The 19,112-nt window shown below is 33.0% G+C and overlaps 1 protein-coding gene across 2 annotated transcripts in view; it reads left to right on the top strand.

The window, feature by feature from the left end:
• Positions 1-19,112, top strand: part of LOC119544155 (sodium channel protein type 1 subunit alpha) — a 108,194-nt gene that overhangs the window by 75,168 nt on the left and 13,914 nt on the right. For both annotated transcript variants that reach the window (XM_037849335.1, XM_037849334.1), the window contains exons 18-21: positions 8,416-8,536; positions 9,605-9,759; positions 11,893-12,066; positions 14,403-14,525. In XM_037849335.1, the coding sequence (XP_037705263.1) occupies positions 8,416-8,536; positions 9,605-9,759; positions 11,893-12,066; positions 14,403-14,525 (573 nt within the window). The remainder of the gene's footprint in view (positions 1-8,415; positions 8,537-9,604; positions 9,760-11,892; positions 12,067-14,402; positions 14,526-19,112) is intronic.

Raw genomic sequence — 19,112 nt, 5'->3', positions numbered from 1 at the left:
GTAACGGATGGTGGTGATGGTAGCACAACATGGTGAATGTAATTAACACCACTAAAATATATGTTTGTGGTTAAAAGTGGGAAACGTTAGGTTGTAACTATGTTACTAGAATAAAAATTTTAAAAAATCCATGGAACTGCACTATACAGTGAACCCTTTGTTAGATCATGGACTATAGCTAATAGAACAATTATAAAAATGTGCTTTGAGCAATGCTAACAAATGTACCACACCACTGCAAGGTGTTAATAACAGGGTGGTATATAGGAATCTTGTATTGTATGCATGGTTGTTCTCTGAACCCACAATTTCTCATTAAAAAAAAAGAAGAAAGAAAATGAAAAGAAACAAATGCACAATTAATGCTTCATACTAATGAAGGGGTGTCATGAGATAGATACTTAACACAAATCTTGGAATGCTGTATCTTCCAATAAATGTTAATTGGGTGACCAAAGGAGTACTGCACATAGAGCTAACAGTAAAATTAAATGAAAAGTTTCTCTGTTTCTAAGCTGGAGAGTAGGTATTTCTTTGGTTTCTCCTGTGCTTGGCCAGAGATGATGATGGGATTTTTCTAGCCACAGACTCAGGGCCTGCTACTTAGCCTTTGCAGGCTCCACAGGCCAACACTTCCTGAGCTCTCTCGCTGCCTTTTCTCTTCCTGAGTGAAAGTGTGGTCCCCAAATTGTGTTGTCATCATCCCTAATATCACATCTCTCTCTGCCTTAAGACTTTCCCAATGAATCATTCCAAATCACAAAAGGCTACAGAATTGTAGAATATTAGAGCCAGCACTTAAGAAATCATCCCTCTGTTTTTATATGTAAGAGAACAGTGACCCAGAGAAAGAATTATTTGGGCAAAGCCATGCAGAAAGTGAGTCAGAATCAGCTCTGGATTTCTTTCCACTATTATCATTAATGGCTTCTTTCCACTGTACTGGCCTGGCCCAGGAAAGGGGTGCAAAGATGAGGTTGTTGGTGACTCACCGGTGACAAGCCTAAAAAGTTAGACAGGTGCCACAGAGATAACGAGGAGCCCTTGTACGTTTTAGTAGGAAGGTGATTTCTTTTAAAAGATCACACCAGCTTCTGAAGGCAGATGGATTGAAGAAAGGCTCAACTGGTGACCAGAGCCTATTTAAAAAGTCCTTGGAATAATCAGTTGAGAAATACTGAGAGGAGTGCCAGATGTGGCATGGCTGTGTAAAATAATTTATACCATCCATTTGCTTTATATATGAATTACTTTGTGCATATTTTTGGTACATATGCAAATAAAATAAACATGAATAATTGTTACAATGACGTGTGGTAATGAAATATGTATAGAGGCACCACACTGTACTAAAAAGAACTTTAAAGCTGGAAGTTTTTAACCCCAGGTTACTTACCATTTAGCTGTGTGGCTTTGCCAGATCAATTATACTACTAAGGTCTAGTCTTTTAATCTGAATAGCCAGGTTCTCTAAAGTCACTTTTAATTCTAATGCATCCAAGCTTCTAGTAAAAAATGTAAGAATAATTTGTAAAATGTATTTGTTTATGAGTATACGTTTTTCTCATAGCACACCCTTTGCTTTTTGCTATTCCTGTAAGCATGATCATTGGCTCTTAGCATTAAAAAGTTAGAATTCAGATTACTTTTTTCTTGAGAAAATGAAGAGGGGGAAAAAAACATATTCCTAAAATGGTTCAGTGGATTGGGAAATAAGAAAACAGAGGCTAGCACAGATATGTTCAAGTATTTCCTGTGAGACTAGAAATAACCTTAAGAAATGAAGTGTCTATGGCAATTTCTTCTAGAAAATTTAATTATTTGAGTTATTTTAATGGAAAGGGGTAATAGCACCTCCTTAAAACGACAGAAGATCTGAAATTCTGTGAATTTTTCCTATTCATTAAATAGCATTTTGTCGGGACTGTATTCGTTTTCTATTGCTGCATAACAAATGACCACAAATTTTGTTATAACAACACTCGTTTATTAGCTAACAGATTAGTTAGGTCCTCTGCTCAGGATCTCACAAGGCTGCAGTCAAGGTATCAGCTAGGCTGTATTTCTTTCTGCAGCTTGGGGACCTCTTCCAAGCTCATGTGGTTTTTGGCAAAATTCAGTTCTTATAGGATGAGGCTCTCAGTTCCTAGAAGCCACCCTCTGTGCCCTGCCACGTGGCCCTCTCCATGAGCAGTTCACATCATACCTGTTTTCTTCTTTAAGGCCAGCAGGAGAAGCTTTTGCACCAGTCTGCTATATAATGCAGAGTCTTATATGACATAATGTAATAATGACAGTGACATCTCTTTACCTTTGCTCTAGTCTATTGGATAGAGGCAAGTCACAGATCCTGCCCAAACTCAAGGAGAGGAGACTATACAAGAGGATGACAACAGGGGGATGAAATCGTGGAGGCCACCTTAGAATTCTTCCTACCACAGACTGCCAAGCAGAAAGTATTTTTTCAGTCATAAAGCAGAGACATTGTGGCATATTGTCAATTAAACCTCTAAAATAACTTTGTTGTTTACCCACAAAAATAGTGTCTCTCCATCACCATCCCCAATTAGTAGTGTTGTTAGTCACAAAGTCTAAACTTTGAGGCATTTGAAAAATAGCTCTGTGCATTAGCTTGTTTTTATCTAGAATTCCTCTCAGGAATTTTTTTCCTACCTATCATCTTGTTTCCATGCAAAGGCATGTTACTAAATTCCTGTGCTTCAGATGTTACTGTCAGATGAAGCTTTTGTCCCTAACCTGGCTTTCCAACCACATTCGCTCAATCTATCCTTCAAGGAAGCTGTATTTTAGTCAAGGTGAACTTATTATTCTCTGGTCCTATTCCACAGTTTTGCCCATCACTGTGGAAGAATAATTACTGTTTCATCTAGGCCTGCTTCAGTACTCTATCTTTTCAACTCTTTGGGCAGCTATTGCTTTTTATTATAACTTAACACCATTCTAATTAACTCACCAAATTAATGATATTTTGCATTTTCTCTGTAAAACACACTGAATGATGTCCTTGGTATGTCAATATTGCTTTAAACTGCTTAGAGGCTATACTCAGACTTGTGTGCATTTCTGCTTCCACCAGGTGACTTCACCAAACATTTATTGGGCATCAACCTTATGCCAGGCATAGTAACTCACAATGCTCTAGAGTTAGGTGGGGGTAGATTGAGGGTAGCAATTATTATTTATAGCTCTCCAAAGGAGAGGTGATAAGAGTCAACTGAAAGTTCACAGGAGTAGAGGACAGGGCTGAGAGAAGAGATATGTCAAAGACAGAATTAAATAAATTTTATTTTAAATTACTATCAGTATTTGAAATAAGTAAGGGTAAACAAGGAGATTTTGAGTCTCAGTGTTGAAAGAAATGATATTGTAAATAACCAGAATCAGAAACTTCATTAAAGGGTCAGGTTTAGGGTAGGAAAAAAAAAAGAACATTACATTGGTTGAGAACATGTTGAATTCAAGTGCCATCAGGCACACTCTACTTTTCTACAGTAGTTCAAACAACCATAGAATATACACACACACACACACACACACACATATATATATATATATATATCTTCAGAAGTGTTTGAAAATTAATTTTTAAACACCTAGGTGATCACTTGTCTAGGCCTTGGAACTTTCTAGGAGCATGTCTTCCATGTGAATACTAATGGTGGTCATTTAATTATTTTTTAAATCATCAAATTTCTGAAATGTAGATTGACACCCAACTGTATGTGTTAAAGATAAGGTATATTTGAAATATACTCAGTAACTGGTAACATCTTTCAAAATTAGGTTTAAAAAAATGAATAAATTCAAAGAAAGTTCTTAAGAGCAAAGTTGTATATATTGGCAATAGCACTCTCACTTGGAGAAAGTCTGACCAAGTAAGACCTGGAGTAAATTTGTACATAAAAAATATAGTAATTTATTTTATCACTATTCAGGAAAGCCAATCCAGGGAAGGCTATTTAGGGAGGCAATTAGTTGGCAGGAAATAAAATTATCTATTATTTTTGATTCATATCTTTTTGCTTTAGGATTCAAAGTTGCTGACTGGAAAAATGAAATCTAGCTGAGTAATTATATTTAGTAATAGATAATGATGTTTGATATGAAGCTTAATATTTGTTTTTTAGTATGATGTGCCAAGAACTGCGCTAAGCAAAAACTGGATTTGTCTAAAATTTTAAAGACCTTGAAAGCAGTATTTTAAAAAATTTCTCTGTGAATTAAAGTAATACTATACTAAAGGATTTTTATTATTGCTTGTCCTTAAGTTACTATTATGGCACTTGCTTTATAACAAGTACATAATTAGGTTGACAGAATTACTTTAAACAAAAAATAAACAGAACTCATGTCTACAGCAACCAAAAATTAGCTTCTTGCGGCTGATGAAATTATTTCTGTGAAGGCATTGACTATTTGTACCATATGAAATTCAACTACTGGTCTATGGTGTCAACAGATGGGTTTTTCGTCTTTTGTTTTCCACTTCTAGGATGAATTATAGATGCTCTTCATTTTTAAGGCTCATCTTGATATTTTCTTCTGGGTTAGTTTCACTTTTAAAATGGTGGAAGAATTGTAAGTGTGAATCCCCTGTTTCTTTTGTTCATTAATATTTTGCAATTTGGAGAAGTAACACTGTTTACCAAGTTCCTAGATCAACAGCCCATTAGTGGTCTCTGCTTGCCTATAAAGAAGTCCCCAAGAAATAGTAAAGAAGTAGTTTATTCACAAATATTTAAGATATTTCAAATATAAACCAATTTAGAATTCACAAAATCCTATTATGTACTTAATATCCATTACATTCTTAGGAGTTGCTCATGTACTATAAGGATGGTAGTAATAAGTTTACCTCAGTTAACATTTAGTAAATAGCTCTGAATGTGTGTCCAATTGCATGTCTATGTTTACACTGTTAAATTTGCATGTTTTGCTGTTGCTATACTATTGTGTGATATACTCAGTACAAAAATTGGTTCAATAACCCAATAAATAAAATAGGAACAAAGACAATATAAACCTGACACTCACATTATCCTTGTGAATTAGACTCTAATGATAAGGAAAAAAATGTGAGTCTACATGTGCTGATAAAAGGTAATTCTGTAGAAGTGATAATCTTACATAAGAAGCCTAAAATAAATGTTGAAATAGGAAATAAGATGAATATCTGAAAATTGAATCATATTGAATTTTTGATCTCTTTGCCTTCTTTAAAGAATGCATTTGTATGAAAATTTATCAAAAGGTAATCGTTTGCCAAAACTGTTCTGACAAATACCATACGGTGGTTTGGCTTAACCAATGGAAATTTATCATCTGACAGATTTGGAGGCTAGATGTCTAATATCAAAGTATTGGTGGGCTTGTTTTCTCTCTCTCCTTGTGCCTGCTCCTCTGATTATCACTGACTACTGGCTTCTATTCACTTCTGTCTTCCACTGACTGACTGCGTCTGAATTTCCTTTGCTTTTAAGGATTGCAGTCATGTGGATTAAGGCCCACACTGATTCAATTTGACTCATTTAAACAGGAATTTCAAAGATCCTATTCACAGATAGTCCACACCTTAACTAAGAGTAACATCCTCAGAGGTCCTATTTACAAATGGATTCACACCCACAGGACTGCAGATTAAGATTTGAACATGACTTCTTATGGATACATGATTCAATTCCCAGCAAGTAGCATGAAGTCTTTTTGGTTCATGTAGTTTTCAAATAAAGTAGTGACTACTCAGATAGGTCTTTTTTTAGAACAAGTAAAAAACAGTGATTTGCTACATTAAATTAATAATTTTTTTCACTTAAAGATAGATTAAAAATCAATACTTCATGTATATCATTAAATAAAGCACTCCTCATAAAATTATTATTACGCTTGGCAAGAAAGGGAACTTAGTTATTGGAAATATTTTATTATTAAATTGCATTCTTATTGCATGGTATTAGTAGCACAAATAGGAGGAACAAATATGAAGCGTATGTTCTTGTTCTTGCTAGGATCTATTTCACCTTACAATTGCCTGAAACAACTTGCATGCAGAGAATGACTCGTTTACATTTGACTGAGTCATATTTGAGGATGAATTGCTCAATGATTTTTTCTGGTTATCACTAAAAACCCACACTATAGAATAAGAGATTTTTCTTCTAATAAACTCATTTTGTGAACCTTGATGTAGAATAGAAAGGATATGTGGGGAGCCGATCTAACAGATAACAGCTCTGTATACAGCAAGGAAGATTTGCTATTGAAATTAACTCATTGTATCTGAATGCTACTCCACATGCACATTTATTCACAGAAAACAGTATTCCTTCCAGTTTTTATTTAGTGTTGAAGAAAGTAGAGAAAGTTGTTAAACTCCTCAAATCCCGTTCACTCATTGTTACATAAAGAATAGACATCTCACACCAGACTGCTTTTCCATTGTGAATACAAGATGCAATGAGGATGAGGGAATGTTGCTTACATGGTTTCTATAAAATATGGAATAAATTACTCTCATGACTCTGATAATGTCAATAAAGGCTATTTCTATGATTTCAAGTTATTCATTGGAGTGGAACATATCAATATAAGCCTAACACTTGAGGGCCAAATCTGAATCTCGACCTTCAATGTTGAGGACGAGATATCAGGATTTCTTCAGAAAAGCAGATCATGATATAAATTATTTGGTTGAGATTATGACGCAAACCCAACATCCGATGATTTTCTTCATTTGTCAGAGGAGGAAAACAATTATTTTTCCTGGATGTATTTTTAATTCAATACAAATTCTGGAATATAATGTATTTTCAGATCCAAATGCAACCAAAGAGTAGACTAGGAATCTGTTTGCTACAGTATCCCATGTGGAACATTCAACCTACTAGCTTTCGAATGTGGTATGCAGGGCAATTTAATATTTATTGTAATGTTGAAATTAGCCTTCCTTGAGAAATCTTTTGTAATTTCTGAGACCATCTTCATTCTGAATATTCAGAACTATGACAGTGCTACCATAACAACATAGGAACTCATGACATTCAATTGTGAGTTAAGATTTTCTATTTTATAAGAAATTAAAAATGAGGGGAGAAAGCAACTGGGTATGGATCCAGACCTCCTTCTTTGAGCAAATACAAATAATTTGGTAGCCGTTTTCCTAAAGTACCAACTTTGTCATCTATATGAAATTCTTATTTAATTTTAATATATCGTTTCACTTTTATTATTTAAAATATTGTGATAACAGGTTGAACGACTGGTTGGTATGTGCTTTTGAAGACCTTTCATATGGTCAATACAAGCCTAAAGTTTGAAGAACGTTATACCAGATTTGAAAGCCCAATAAGGGCAAGGACCATGGATGTTTTGTTCAACAATTAATTGTCAGCACCTAGCACATAGTTATTCAATAAATATTAGTTGAATAACTTACTGAGTGAATGAATTACTCTCACCAAAACTTTAAAAGCCAGTTTACTGGTTTTCAGGAAGAACATTCAGGATTTTTTCCTACCTTAGAGGAGAAGTTGATATTTTATATTATTTCTGTCATCTTTGTCTTCTGAGAACTCTAGGAAGAGAAATGTGTGTTCAATTAGTATTGTCAAAATATGAGGGAAATTATTATTGTTATTTTTAAACTGGATTTCCTTCAGCTTCACATAGCACATTAAGATAACCATTATACCTCAAGGGAAACTGAGTTGTCCCACACATTATTTACTTCAGCTTATAACACTTCAGACTATAAAATATTTGCTAGAAATTGAAATTACTTATTTAATTTGTCAAAGGTTTCTTGTTTATTGATACATTTTTTCACCTATTGCATTTCTATAATAACTTCTCTTCAGAAAGTACAATGAATACTCAAGTATTAACACGTTTCAAATAAAGACGTCTACACACCCTAAGGAACATTAATAATGCGAGTGAAAAGAACAGGTAATATTTGTTGACAGTTAAGAGATTGATAAAGAAATATATAAAGTCACACATTAAAATGCAGAATAACCTAATGACATTTTTTTTTTTTAGGTAGAGATTCTAGGGATTTTCTGTCTCTCTGTTCCCTTCTCCCTCTACTTCCCTCTCTTGCTTCCCTAATTCATAGGACAGTGATTTGCTTAGTACACGCTGCTGAAGGACATCTGTAACTTTATAACATAGCAATCTGATATCATACCTACACTGTGAATTATGATGAAAAAGTTAAACTAGACAATGATTTCCTCATTTCTTCTTTTATTCAGTTAGTCTTTTTCTCTAAACTTAAAATCTATTTATCTCAAGGAGGATGCAAAATAAGTTCACAGTACTAATCCTTTCTTACTGGACCATTTATCAGTTACTGAAATTGAAGTGATATACTCTGTATTATCTCCATATGTACAGAAACTTAATGAAAGCAGCAGCTCGTCTGAAGGCAGCACTGTAGACATTGGTGCACCTGCAGAAGAACAGCCTGTGGCAGAACCTGAAGAAACCCTTGAACCTGAAGCCTGTTTCACTGAAGGTAATGAAAATGAGCCTCATATTGGTTTCCCACTTGGAGAGTACATTTTTTTTTTAACTGTTAGTCACTCAGAATGGATCCTCTGAACACCTATAACATATATATACATATAACGCACTTGATAGTTAATCGTGTATTATCTTATAATTATTTCTCTTTAGAACTCTTATCTGTATCTTTACTGTCTTCATTCTCTCCTCTCCTGTCCCTTTTCCCCCTCCCTTGCTCTCCTTTCCTCTGCTCTCCTTCCTTCTTCCCTTTCATTTTCTTTCTCCCATTTCTTCCACCATCCCTGACTTTTTCACTTGAGGCAGGGTTGAGGGTCTGGAGGAGACACTTTCCTGTGTTTATATCTTTTCTTGAAACCTGGATGTAAGGTTCTGGGGGGCAAGGTACATCCCTTATTTGGGGAGAGGGGGGTATTCTCCTGGTATCCCCTTTTTTGGTATCCTGTTTACAAAGGTACCAAAAATAGCTGTTGATTTAATTCTGATGTAAGAATGAGGGAAAGCTATATGAGGAAGACAATGACAAATAAAAGTAAGGCCATGCAAACCACATTTTAGTGGCATTAATTAATTTTGAAAATTATATAGGCTCTTCTAGAAGCCCCACAAGGAAACCTATGTAGTAACCAAGCCAACGTTGTTGGGAGGGATCTATAGTATTACTCTATAGCATCTTTTAAAGGAAAGTTGTCTGTTTATTATTATTAATTCCATTTTGAAGCCCTTTCCTAGAGTGACTTCACCTGAGTGCAATAGGTTGATACAGTACAAACCAAATCTACTTTACATTTATTTGTACTTGACGGTTTCCAAAATTCTTTCTTGGCCAACAACACTTCAAAGCAGCAAAAACAGATGATTATTAGCCAGGGAATTGTTTAAAGATCTCGAATGATTTTCACCACTTCACATAGCTTTTATTAAAGCAGACTTAGAGAGTTATATCATAACCAGATAGAGAAAGTGGTAGTAATGAAGAAATGAATTGGGGACATACAAATGATATTACTGAGGCAGCAGAAGTTATCTTACCTACTTCCATTTGGCATTATACTTGCAGGCTGTGTACAAAGATTCAAATGTTGTCAAATCAGTGTGGAAGAAGGGAGAGGAAAACAGTGGTGGAACCTGAGAAGAACATGCTTCCGAATAGTTGAACATAACTGGTTTGAGACCTTCATTGTTTTCATGATTCTTCTTAGTAGTGGTGCTCTGGTGAGTGCATAGTAAGCAAAAGTGCTGCAATACTAATTTTTAAAATCAAATACTGATGACTTATTGATCATTTCTGTTGCATTGTCTCACTCTCCAACTCATGTTTAATTATCCCATCTCTTATCTTCCAGACTATAAACTTAATGTCTAACTATATATTTCTGGATTTACTTTTATTTTGTAGACATACATTTCTAATAAGCTATTTATTAGTTTTTATCATTAAGCAGCCCAGAAGATTTGACCTTCCAACTTGTTCATTATAACCCAAGAAATACGAATATGCAATTACTCATATTTTAATAAGAAAATAAACATGGCAACTACACTGTAGGTAACAGAAGTTCTGTGATTGGGAATATATATGCTCTGAGATCCATGAATTTGTTTTCAAGTGGTACTACTGTTATCTCTTTATGAGACAATCAATAAGTCCTTAGAGATAGTTTCTCCTTCTTTTTCAATTGTACTCACTACCCTCATGCTACTCAGGAAATAATGAATGTTGGGCAGCATGCCTAAGTGATTCATTTAAGGATTTGTTTCTCTTTACAAGAAGGTGTTCATTTCAGCAGAATCAATTTATATTTATATGAAAATCATTACAAATTATGAAGTATAACATACAGATAGAATTTTTTTAAACACTGACACAAATGGAATACTAAAGCCATAAAATAAATAGCTAGCTAGCTAAATAATGTCTGATTGAAACAAAATTACTGTTTTTTAAAATTACGTATGTAATTCTAATACAGGCCTATATTTTCCTGCGTATTTCTCAGATGAAATAAATTTTCTCTACAAGCCACTTTAGACAAGAAATAATCTTTCACCATTGAAATGAATGTATGCTTAGATGTAAACTAGAGAAAGTTTCATATTAGAAGGATACACATTGTAGTCTAATTGAGAAGTAATTTCATTTTATCATCATTGTCATATTATATTTCTGAAATATATAAACAATCAGCAAATTAAGAAGCAAACATGAGGCAGAGGTACCCACATACTTAACTAAATCATAGAATGCAATCATTAATCACAATTTTGGCTTTATGAAATATAAGCTGTTCCATTTTGCTAATGCTTCCATTATGCAAAATATCAGAGATGGATTGGCTTTTATAAAGGGGGTTTATTTGGTTACAAATTTATAGTCCTAAGGCCATAAAAGTGTCCAAATTAAGGCATCAACAAGATGATACCTTCACTGAAGAATGGCCGAGGGTGTCCAGAACGCCTCTGTCAGCTGGGAAGGCACGTGGCTGGCATCAGCTGTTCCTTTGGTCCCAGGTAGCATTTCAAAATGGTGTCCTCCAAAATGTCTCTGGGCTTGTCTCTCTTAGCTTTCCCATAGCAAACTCTGGGCTGGCATCTCCAAATGTCTCCAAGCATCTCTAAGCAACAGCTTCCAAACATCTCTCCAGAAGTCTCTCTCAGCTGCTCTTGGAGCATTTTGTCCTCTCTTAGCTTCTCCAGAGAAAACTCTGGGCTAGCTATCTCAAAGCATCAGCAAGTATCTCTCCAGAAGTCTCTCTCAGCTGTTCTGTATGTGAGCAACCTTTAAAGGACTCCAGTAAACTAATCAAGACCTACCCTGAATGGGTGGGGTCAAATCTCCATGGAAACATTCAACCAAGAGGTCACACCCTAATCAGAAAGATTAATAAATCTGCCTCCACAAGATTGCATTAAAGAATATGGCTTTTGGGGGCATATAATATATTCAAACCAGCACGTAAGACTTCACATTTTATTTCTTCAACCTCTCATCTGTGGCATAAAAAAAAAAAGGAAGCAAAAGAAATGAAAGAAAAGGAATAGCTTCAAGTTGGGGTGGTAGCATATCAGGATATGATATTAAGAACTATTTCTTGAACAAGTCAAATTATAATTCACTGGAATTATATATTCACTTCTTTCTGCTGGCTATTCTAGTAATGGAGAGTATAGCTTTTCACCCAATTGAATAATTAAAAGACCTTTGGGAGGAAAAAAAAGAACAGCAATAGCTACTGTTTTTCTGCTCTCCTATTCCAACAGAATGCTATATGTATTTTAGATCGGAAAAATAGGCTTAGATACTGTGATAATTTTTGAAAGCTAAAATGTATAACCTTTTCTTTGTAGGCATTTGAAGATATATATATTGATCAGCGAAAGACAATTAAGACCATGTTGGAATATGCTGACAAGGTTTTCACTTACATTTTCATTCTGGAAATGCTTCTAAAATGGGTAGCATATGGCTATCAAACTTACTTCACCAATGCATGGTGTTGGCTGGACTTCTTAATTGTTGATGTAGGTATTCTTCATTCCTCTGTCTTCCACTGATGGTAGTTTGTCTTATTTCTATTCTAATTCTAAAACAGTGAATCTCAGACTACTATGTTGTTTTGACAGGCATGCTACTTAAACACTAAACTCACTCAATGAGTGATAGTGCAGTTTTTGGAAAAATGTGTTAATTTAGTACTGATTTAAAATAGGGTTGGGGGATGGGATTTGTGGTAGTTTATCTATGATAAAAAGCTTGAACAAAAAATCTGCAACCATCATATAACTGATTTATACACTTAAAGTGGGTAAAATGGGAAATTTTGAGTTGTACATGTTACTATAAGAAAATGTTCTTAAAAATCAGCAGTTTGTAGGGAAATTGGTGAAATGTGGAACTTAAAGGGTATGTTGGGAATTTTGAAACCCAGCCCCACTACTTATTGATCATGTGTTATTAAGTTATTGACCCTTGACCCTGGCTCTGTAAATGCTAATAAAACACAGTATTAAAGGCACTCAGTAAACAGTGATGAGGGTGGAGACTACTGTCATTTAAAAAAAAATTCTCTTTCATCTAATCAAAATTTTTAAAGAGTAGTAATTCCATTCTAGAAAGTAATGTGTGCCAGAGATTAGAGAGAGACACCATTACTTTGTGCAGGGACATGGAGTTTCCTTGGAATATAGACTAGAATTGCACCAAGCCTGTAACATACCAAAAAGTCCTCCATAGAATTTCTATACCCAATGATTAACACTTCACTTAACCTAAAACAACCTACTGCCTTTGAGATTTATTACAATTAAACATTGTGTTTTGTTTCATCAATCTGGCATACTTTCAGCTTTGGAAAAATCTGCCCAAAGTGTCACAGATTTAATAGGCAACAATTTTATCTCAAAAGGATAGTTATCCAGCAGACTATATGGGTTTCTTATGGAAAATGTTTCTAGAGCTAAGAGTCAGAATTTATCCCTTGATTCTGAACAAAGGCAAAACCAAAGCTATTTGGGAAGCCTAATGATGTTAACCTGAAATGAGTGAATTGAGGAAAACCTCAAAAGAATAATTACTTCATTACATCATAAAAGAAAAAAGCTTCTAATATTGTGATTGCAAGCACAGAAGTTATATGTCAATTCCTTATGATTTTTACATTAGATTTTAAATCTAAATATAATTTAGTCTTGTTGAAACTTCTTGAGCTCTGCTTTCCTCTATTATGCCTATTACATATCTGGGCTTTTTAGTGGAAGAAATTTAGTTTTATTTATTATTAAAAGTTGGTTTTTAATAGCCACTTCTTAAATATTTTTAAAAAATAATTCTAAAAAGAATTTTGTAGTTTGATAGTACTTTTACTTTTCAATGTTTTTAAATATTTCATGCAGAAAAGTGTTTAACTCTACAAAAGATAAAAATAATTTTAGTACACCTCAAATAATGTAAAAAGGGTATTAAGTAAGGTAGTTTAAATATACTTAAAAATAGAAAATGTTTCAGGAATAAGTATCCAGTGTATGTGAAACTGTTCAGTATACACACTTTCAAACCAAATAATTTGTAACCCCACTTAGATATGATGTTTTGATAAATGACTTATTTAGAGAATGAGATACCTAAGTTGTTTTTTTTTCTTCTGTCATATGTACTCCATACAAATAAAGTACTTTCATTCATTTATATTTTGTAAATATTTATTGATTGTCCATTTGGGGCCAGATACTGTAGAGAAGCTGTAAACTAGTAGAAAAAATTTGAGGAAGCTTCTTGATGGACTTCTTTTTAAGTTAAGATTTCAACAGGTGAAAACACAACACCTTGCCAAGGCAAATAAAGAAATCATCTCCTAAACTGATTTAGCACTTTAATTTCTGAGAGTATCAATTATAATTAGCTGGATATAGGAATTTTGGACAGACATTTCTTGTTTTTTCAGGCACAATAGCAGTTTTTGTATTCTATAGACTAGCCATAGGCAAAGTCCTAAATTCAACAGTAATTTAATAAAATTAAGGCAGGATAACCAATGACATTTTCTTATACTGGATTTCTTTCTTTTTTAATTAAATTTTTGGTTTAATTTTTCTAACTAGTTGCTCCACTAATAAATTAGCAGCATGATTAATAAGTTACATGATATTTAAGGGTTTTCTTACTGGCTCTTATTTAATGTGTTAAAAATGACTTTCTTTACTTCAAACTGAAATTATGTTCTTAGATTTTTAAAAGGTTTCCTAAAAATGTCTTACCTTTCATCTTTTGATGAAAAATAGTATTTGTTGTATTACAACTACGAGTTGAACAACAAAGACTCCATTTATTTATTTACTTGTTTGTTTATTTTTCGGTGCAGGTTTCATTGGTCAGTTTAACAGCGAATGCCTTGGGCTACTCAGAACTTGGTGCCATCAAATCCCTCAGGACACTAAGAGCTCTGAGACCTCTCAGAGCCTTATCACGATTTGAAGGGATGAGGGTAAGGAAAATGAAGGAAGCTAAAGTATTGCTTATAGCCAAAATTAAATTAAATCAAATTAAAAAATGTAAATCCCATGCATGCAAAAGGAATGGCAAATCCTTGCAAAATTGCTACTTTATCCTTTTATCTATTGCATATCTATTTCTAGGTGATATGCAAGAGAACTAAGGCCTCCCTTGAAATGATATATCATTTTTTTCCCTCTGCTCATTAGAATGACTTTATTTCCTAACCCATTCTTGGGAGTTTCCTTACAAACCTGTATACAAAACAGCAGTGCACTATTAAAGTATTGTGTGTAATGATATAATAATTAAAGTGAATTCTAAATCATGTACTTCTCATTTTTTATGATCTAACTGTACTTAATGTGTCTTGTTGAAAATGATATGAATTGCACATATGCCTAAGTATAAATGTAAAGGAAAAAAAAAGGAGTTGTCAAAATTTTTGTCTATATAATGCCAAACCTTGGATTATGTGAATGTATTCAAGAATTCTTAAGACATCAAGGTTTGCATTATTTGAACATATTCAAAGGTAGATGTAAATGTTGACTTAAACTTTTAAAGTTGTGTTTAATATACCCTCAATTTTGTAACTATATTTCTCTTCTTGATTTTTATAAATACTAATACTAACTTGAAGATTATATATAAATTCATACTTTGTTTCATGGTAATAAAGTAAAACATTCATAATATAAAGAATAGAAAATATAATTTTGGAATCATGACCATAGGTGAACCATGAATTAACGAAACTTAAAACTCATTTGTCAGTCACACAAAATTTTATATTCCTCCTTTTAAGAAAACATTAAACCCTTGGCCATGATTCAAAACAGTTTAGAAATTTTGCCATTATTAATTTGTGTTATTGCTCATGCCTTTTATATATGAGATAATTTTTTAATTCTCTTTCTACAAAATTAAATTTTCTTTTATCAAAACAAAACTTCTGAATTAAGTGTGATTCCATTCCTAAGGTTTAGTTATATTTATAGAAACTAAGCTGTATTGTAAACTTCCATTTGCACTGTAGGTAATTTATAACCTTATATTACCTTCTAAAATAAACTTTATTATAAATGTCACATTTTAAGAACTTAAGACTCGTCTTCAATTTCCCTAAGATACATGAAAATATCTCTCTCATAAGAAACAATTAAACACAATATAATACAAGCAGTCTTATATTTCCCACAGAGATGCCCACATTTTCCCTAAAACTTGACAAGAAATTCTCTCCAGTGTATGTATAAATTAAGTTTGTTTTCCAATTAAAATGTCACTTTCCCTTGTTTCACACTGACAGTTTCAGTTCTAGAGATAGATATTAATATTATATTTAAATCAAAGTAATATATTTTAAAAAGCTTTTGAAATCAGAACATGCTAAATATTTAAAGCTTTTTTAAACTTTTCAAATTTGACTTTTTGGGAGTTTATTAAATCCCCAAATCAAATGTCATATGTTGCCATATGTAACACTTTGTTTCCATAACAAAATTGGTTTTATGTTGGTCTTTTAGTTTTTACAGAAAAAGCCTTATCCATGATTATTAGTCAGTAATTCCTTTTATATTATAAGGAGAGGTGAGTTTTTGAAACTTGGAGTTTTAAAAACATAAAATCCTTACGGATGCTGATAAACGGTAAAATTAATCATGTAAATCACCACATTTATGAACATTGCTCCTTGCTTCTTAATGGCAGGACATACACAACACTAACCTGACCAGTCACTTCAAAACCTTTTGGCATTGTAGAGACAAAATAACCTTATTTTTTACATTATTTTTTCATATTTCTGGTGTTTGGATTTTTTTGACTGTAAGAATGTAATCACAGATGATGATGTTATATTGGTAAGGCTGGAGAAACTAATGATAATAATAATTGAGAAATGAGATTTGAATATATTTAGAAACTCTCATTTAATTCTTTTCCCTAGCAACATAAAATTGCAATAAGCTGTGTCAAAGCATAAATCATTTTGTTTTTGTTGTTCTGTCATTTTTCAAAGCATGTGCTTTTATGCAACATTACAGAGTAAAGCATGTTGCACAGTGCTTGACAAGAAATTAGAAAGTAACAAATAAATTATCATCACGTTGCACTTTGTGTTTGGCATGTCTTATGCACATTTCTGGCTGACAGCTTTTAAACATTTATTGTATTTCAAATTTCCAGTCCAAATTTTTTAACTTGTAAAATTGAACTGAGTGAATTGATGTCGTGAATATCTAGAGTAAAATAAAAATTTGTACTTAAATTTGTATTTTTAATTTCCTAATTTAGGAAATCTTAAATACCTTCTTTTTTCAAAAGAACTCAAGTCTTCATTGATAGGGAAACAGACAGAGAGCATCATATACAAAAAGTAACACCAAATGTTTCTGTCATAATAGATTTCTAACTAATAACAAACTATATATTTCTATTTCATATAGGATAATCTTGCTCCAACTTGGATGGGGTGGAGCGCTGGTTCCTCCCCTCAACCCTTTGTTATGGGTACTGTATTACCCCTTTTGCTACCTTTAATCCTTTCACTGTGACTTATATGTAGTGGGGGAGGGGGAAGGGGGAGGGGTACTATTGCACCAAGTAGGGACAATATGATATTTACATTCTAATCTCCCATTTTCAATGGTCTTAAATTTTATTTTTATTTTTTTTAAAGAAAATACCTTTATGAATTTACCCTCTGTGGATTTTAGCCCAATGGTCAACTTCTCTATTAAGTGTCACTGAAAATAATTTGTATATATATTGAGTTATCCATTTATGGGAGATTATTGGATGCCATTGGTGAGGGTGGGGGACCTTTGTATAGGATGACTGTGCTAAAATTTTAATTTGTCAAGTCAATGATACTGTTTGAGGCAATACAACCTTTGCTTTTTGCCTTTTGGTGTGCTGGTCTGGGTCCTGAAACTTGATGTCTCAGTAAGAGCAGTTGCTTCTTGTTATGTGTGTGAGCAGATGTGAGGGTTCAGTATTCCAGGTTTCATAGGCTGGTGTTGAATGTGTGATCATTCTCATTTTTTGTTAAGTGTGAGTTGATAGAGGTTATTTCTAAACTGTAATGTCAAAATCTTTTAAGAGTTGAATGAGCACAAGTGATTTGTGTTTTAAGATGGGAAAATTAAAAACATCCTCTTCTTTAAATTATGTAGAATAGAACAACCATCTAGAAATAAAAAAAAATTTAAAAAGAGGAATTTAACCCATAAACTCACTGCTTAAAGTAAGTCACTCCCAGCTAACTTCCTATGATCTTAGAAGATATCATAGTAACAGTATAAGTAGAAAATGAATCTACATTTTGTCTATATTTGAAATTTAGGAACATTGGGCAAGAAGAAGAATTTTTATTTTTGAGGGGGAGAAAAAGTTGTAAGTTTTATTTGGATAATTGCCATATCAGATCTTTCAAAATAATTACTTTACAATCCTTCAACATAAATGTAGATTTAAGATTTAGAAAAGATGTTGTTACTCTGGTCCATACTCAAAAAGGTAATGATCTTAGTTTGCCTCTTTTTTATTATTATTCACATAGTTTTCCTGTATGTCTATTAGAGAAGCATTAGAATCCATGGGTAGTATTGATTGAAAGTTCAAAGAGAATTCATTCAGACAAGTGGATATTTGTGCATGTATTAAAATTCCTAACATTAATTTGCACATTTATTATCAATCCCCTACTAAGGTGTTGATTTAGTGAAAACATGACGATAATAAACCAGGGGCAGAAACAGTTTCAGTAAGTTCTGTGAGCTTTTATAGATTGTGTTAGATTAGTAACTATTTAATGACTTTCGAAAAACTTTGTGAGAAGAGGAACTTCTGATATTAATTCATTAAGTTAGTTCCTTCCTTTTTAATCTCCTTTGATGCAGCCCAAAATCTCAATTTGTTCTTTATAATTTATTCAGGTCAATTCCATCTAGTCTTTACCACATGGGAAACAGTTAAATTACTGCTTTGCCCCAGAGACTGAAAAGAGTTAATATACCTCTTTCTCCACTGAACCAAGTAATGGCTTGGGCTCTTGGGAAAGACAATCCTTTCTATGATCATTCATTGTCTACATTAATGAAATTTTAAATATGAACGCACATTTGTGTAGTAAATTCCCCAATACTATACTGAATATTTTCTAAAATAACAATTTTAATTAGTAAAAATTCAGTTTTTTCCCCTGGGCAAAATTATACCAACATTGCAAATGATATTCTGAAATGCACTGCTACAGAAGGCTCCCTTGACTCATGAATTCCATGGTTAGAGTCGATGTTAACGTTTAACAAATCCCCAGTTTCATGGTAAATTTCTCCTAACAACAAACTTTTTCTTATGTTCAGCTCTTAAATTATTCTTGTCCCCTATTTGGAAATAACAATTTAAAATATGCACTGATTAATAAATGCTAAGCTAGTTACTGATATTTTGTTAATTCTTTCATTCATTCAATGATTTTTATATTCTTATATTCAAGGCACTTTGTTAAATGCCTTGAACAACTGAAAAATATATTTTTCATCTTAAATTTTTTTAAAAAGCTTTCAGGATT

This window comes from Choloepus didactylus, chromosome 9, assembly GCF_015220235.1.
Source record: "Choloepus didactylus isolate mChoDid1 chromosome 9, mChoDid1.pri, whole genome shotgun sequence".
NCBI lineage: Eukaryota > Metazoa > Chordata > Mammalia > Pilosa > Megalonychidae > Choloepus > Choloepus didactylus.
This window is presented reverse-complemented; position numbering and strand designations above follow the sequence as displayed.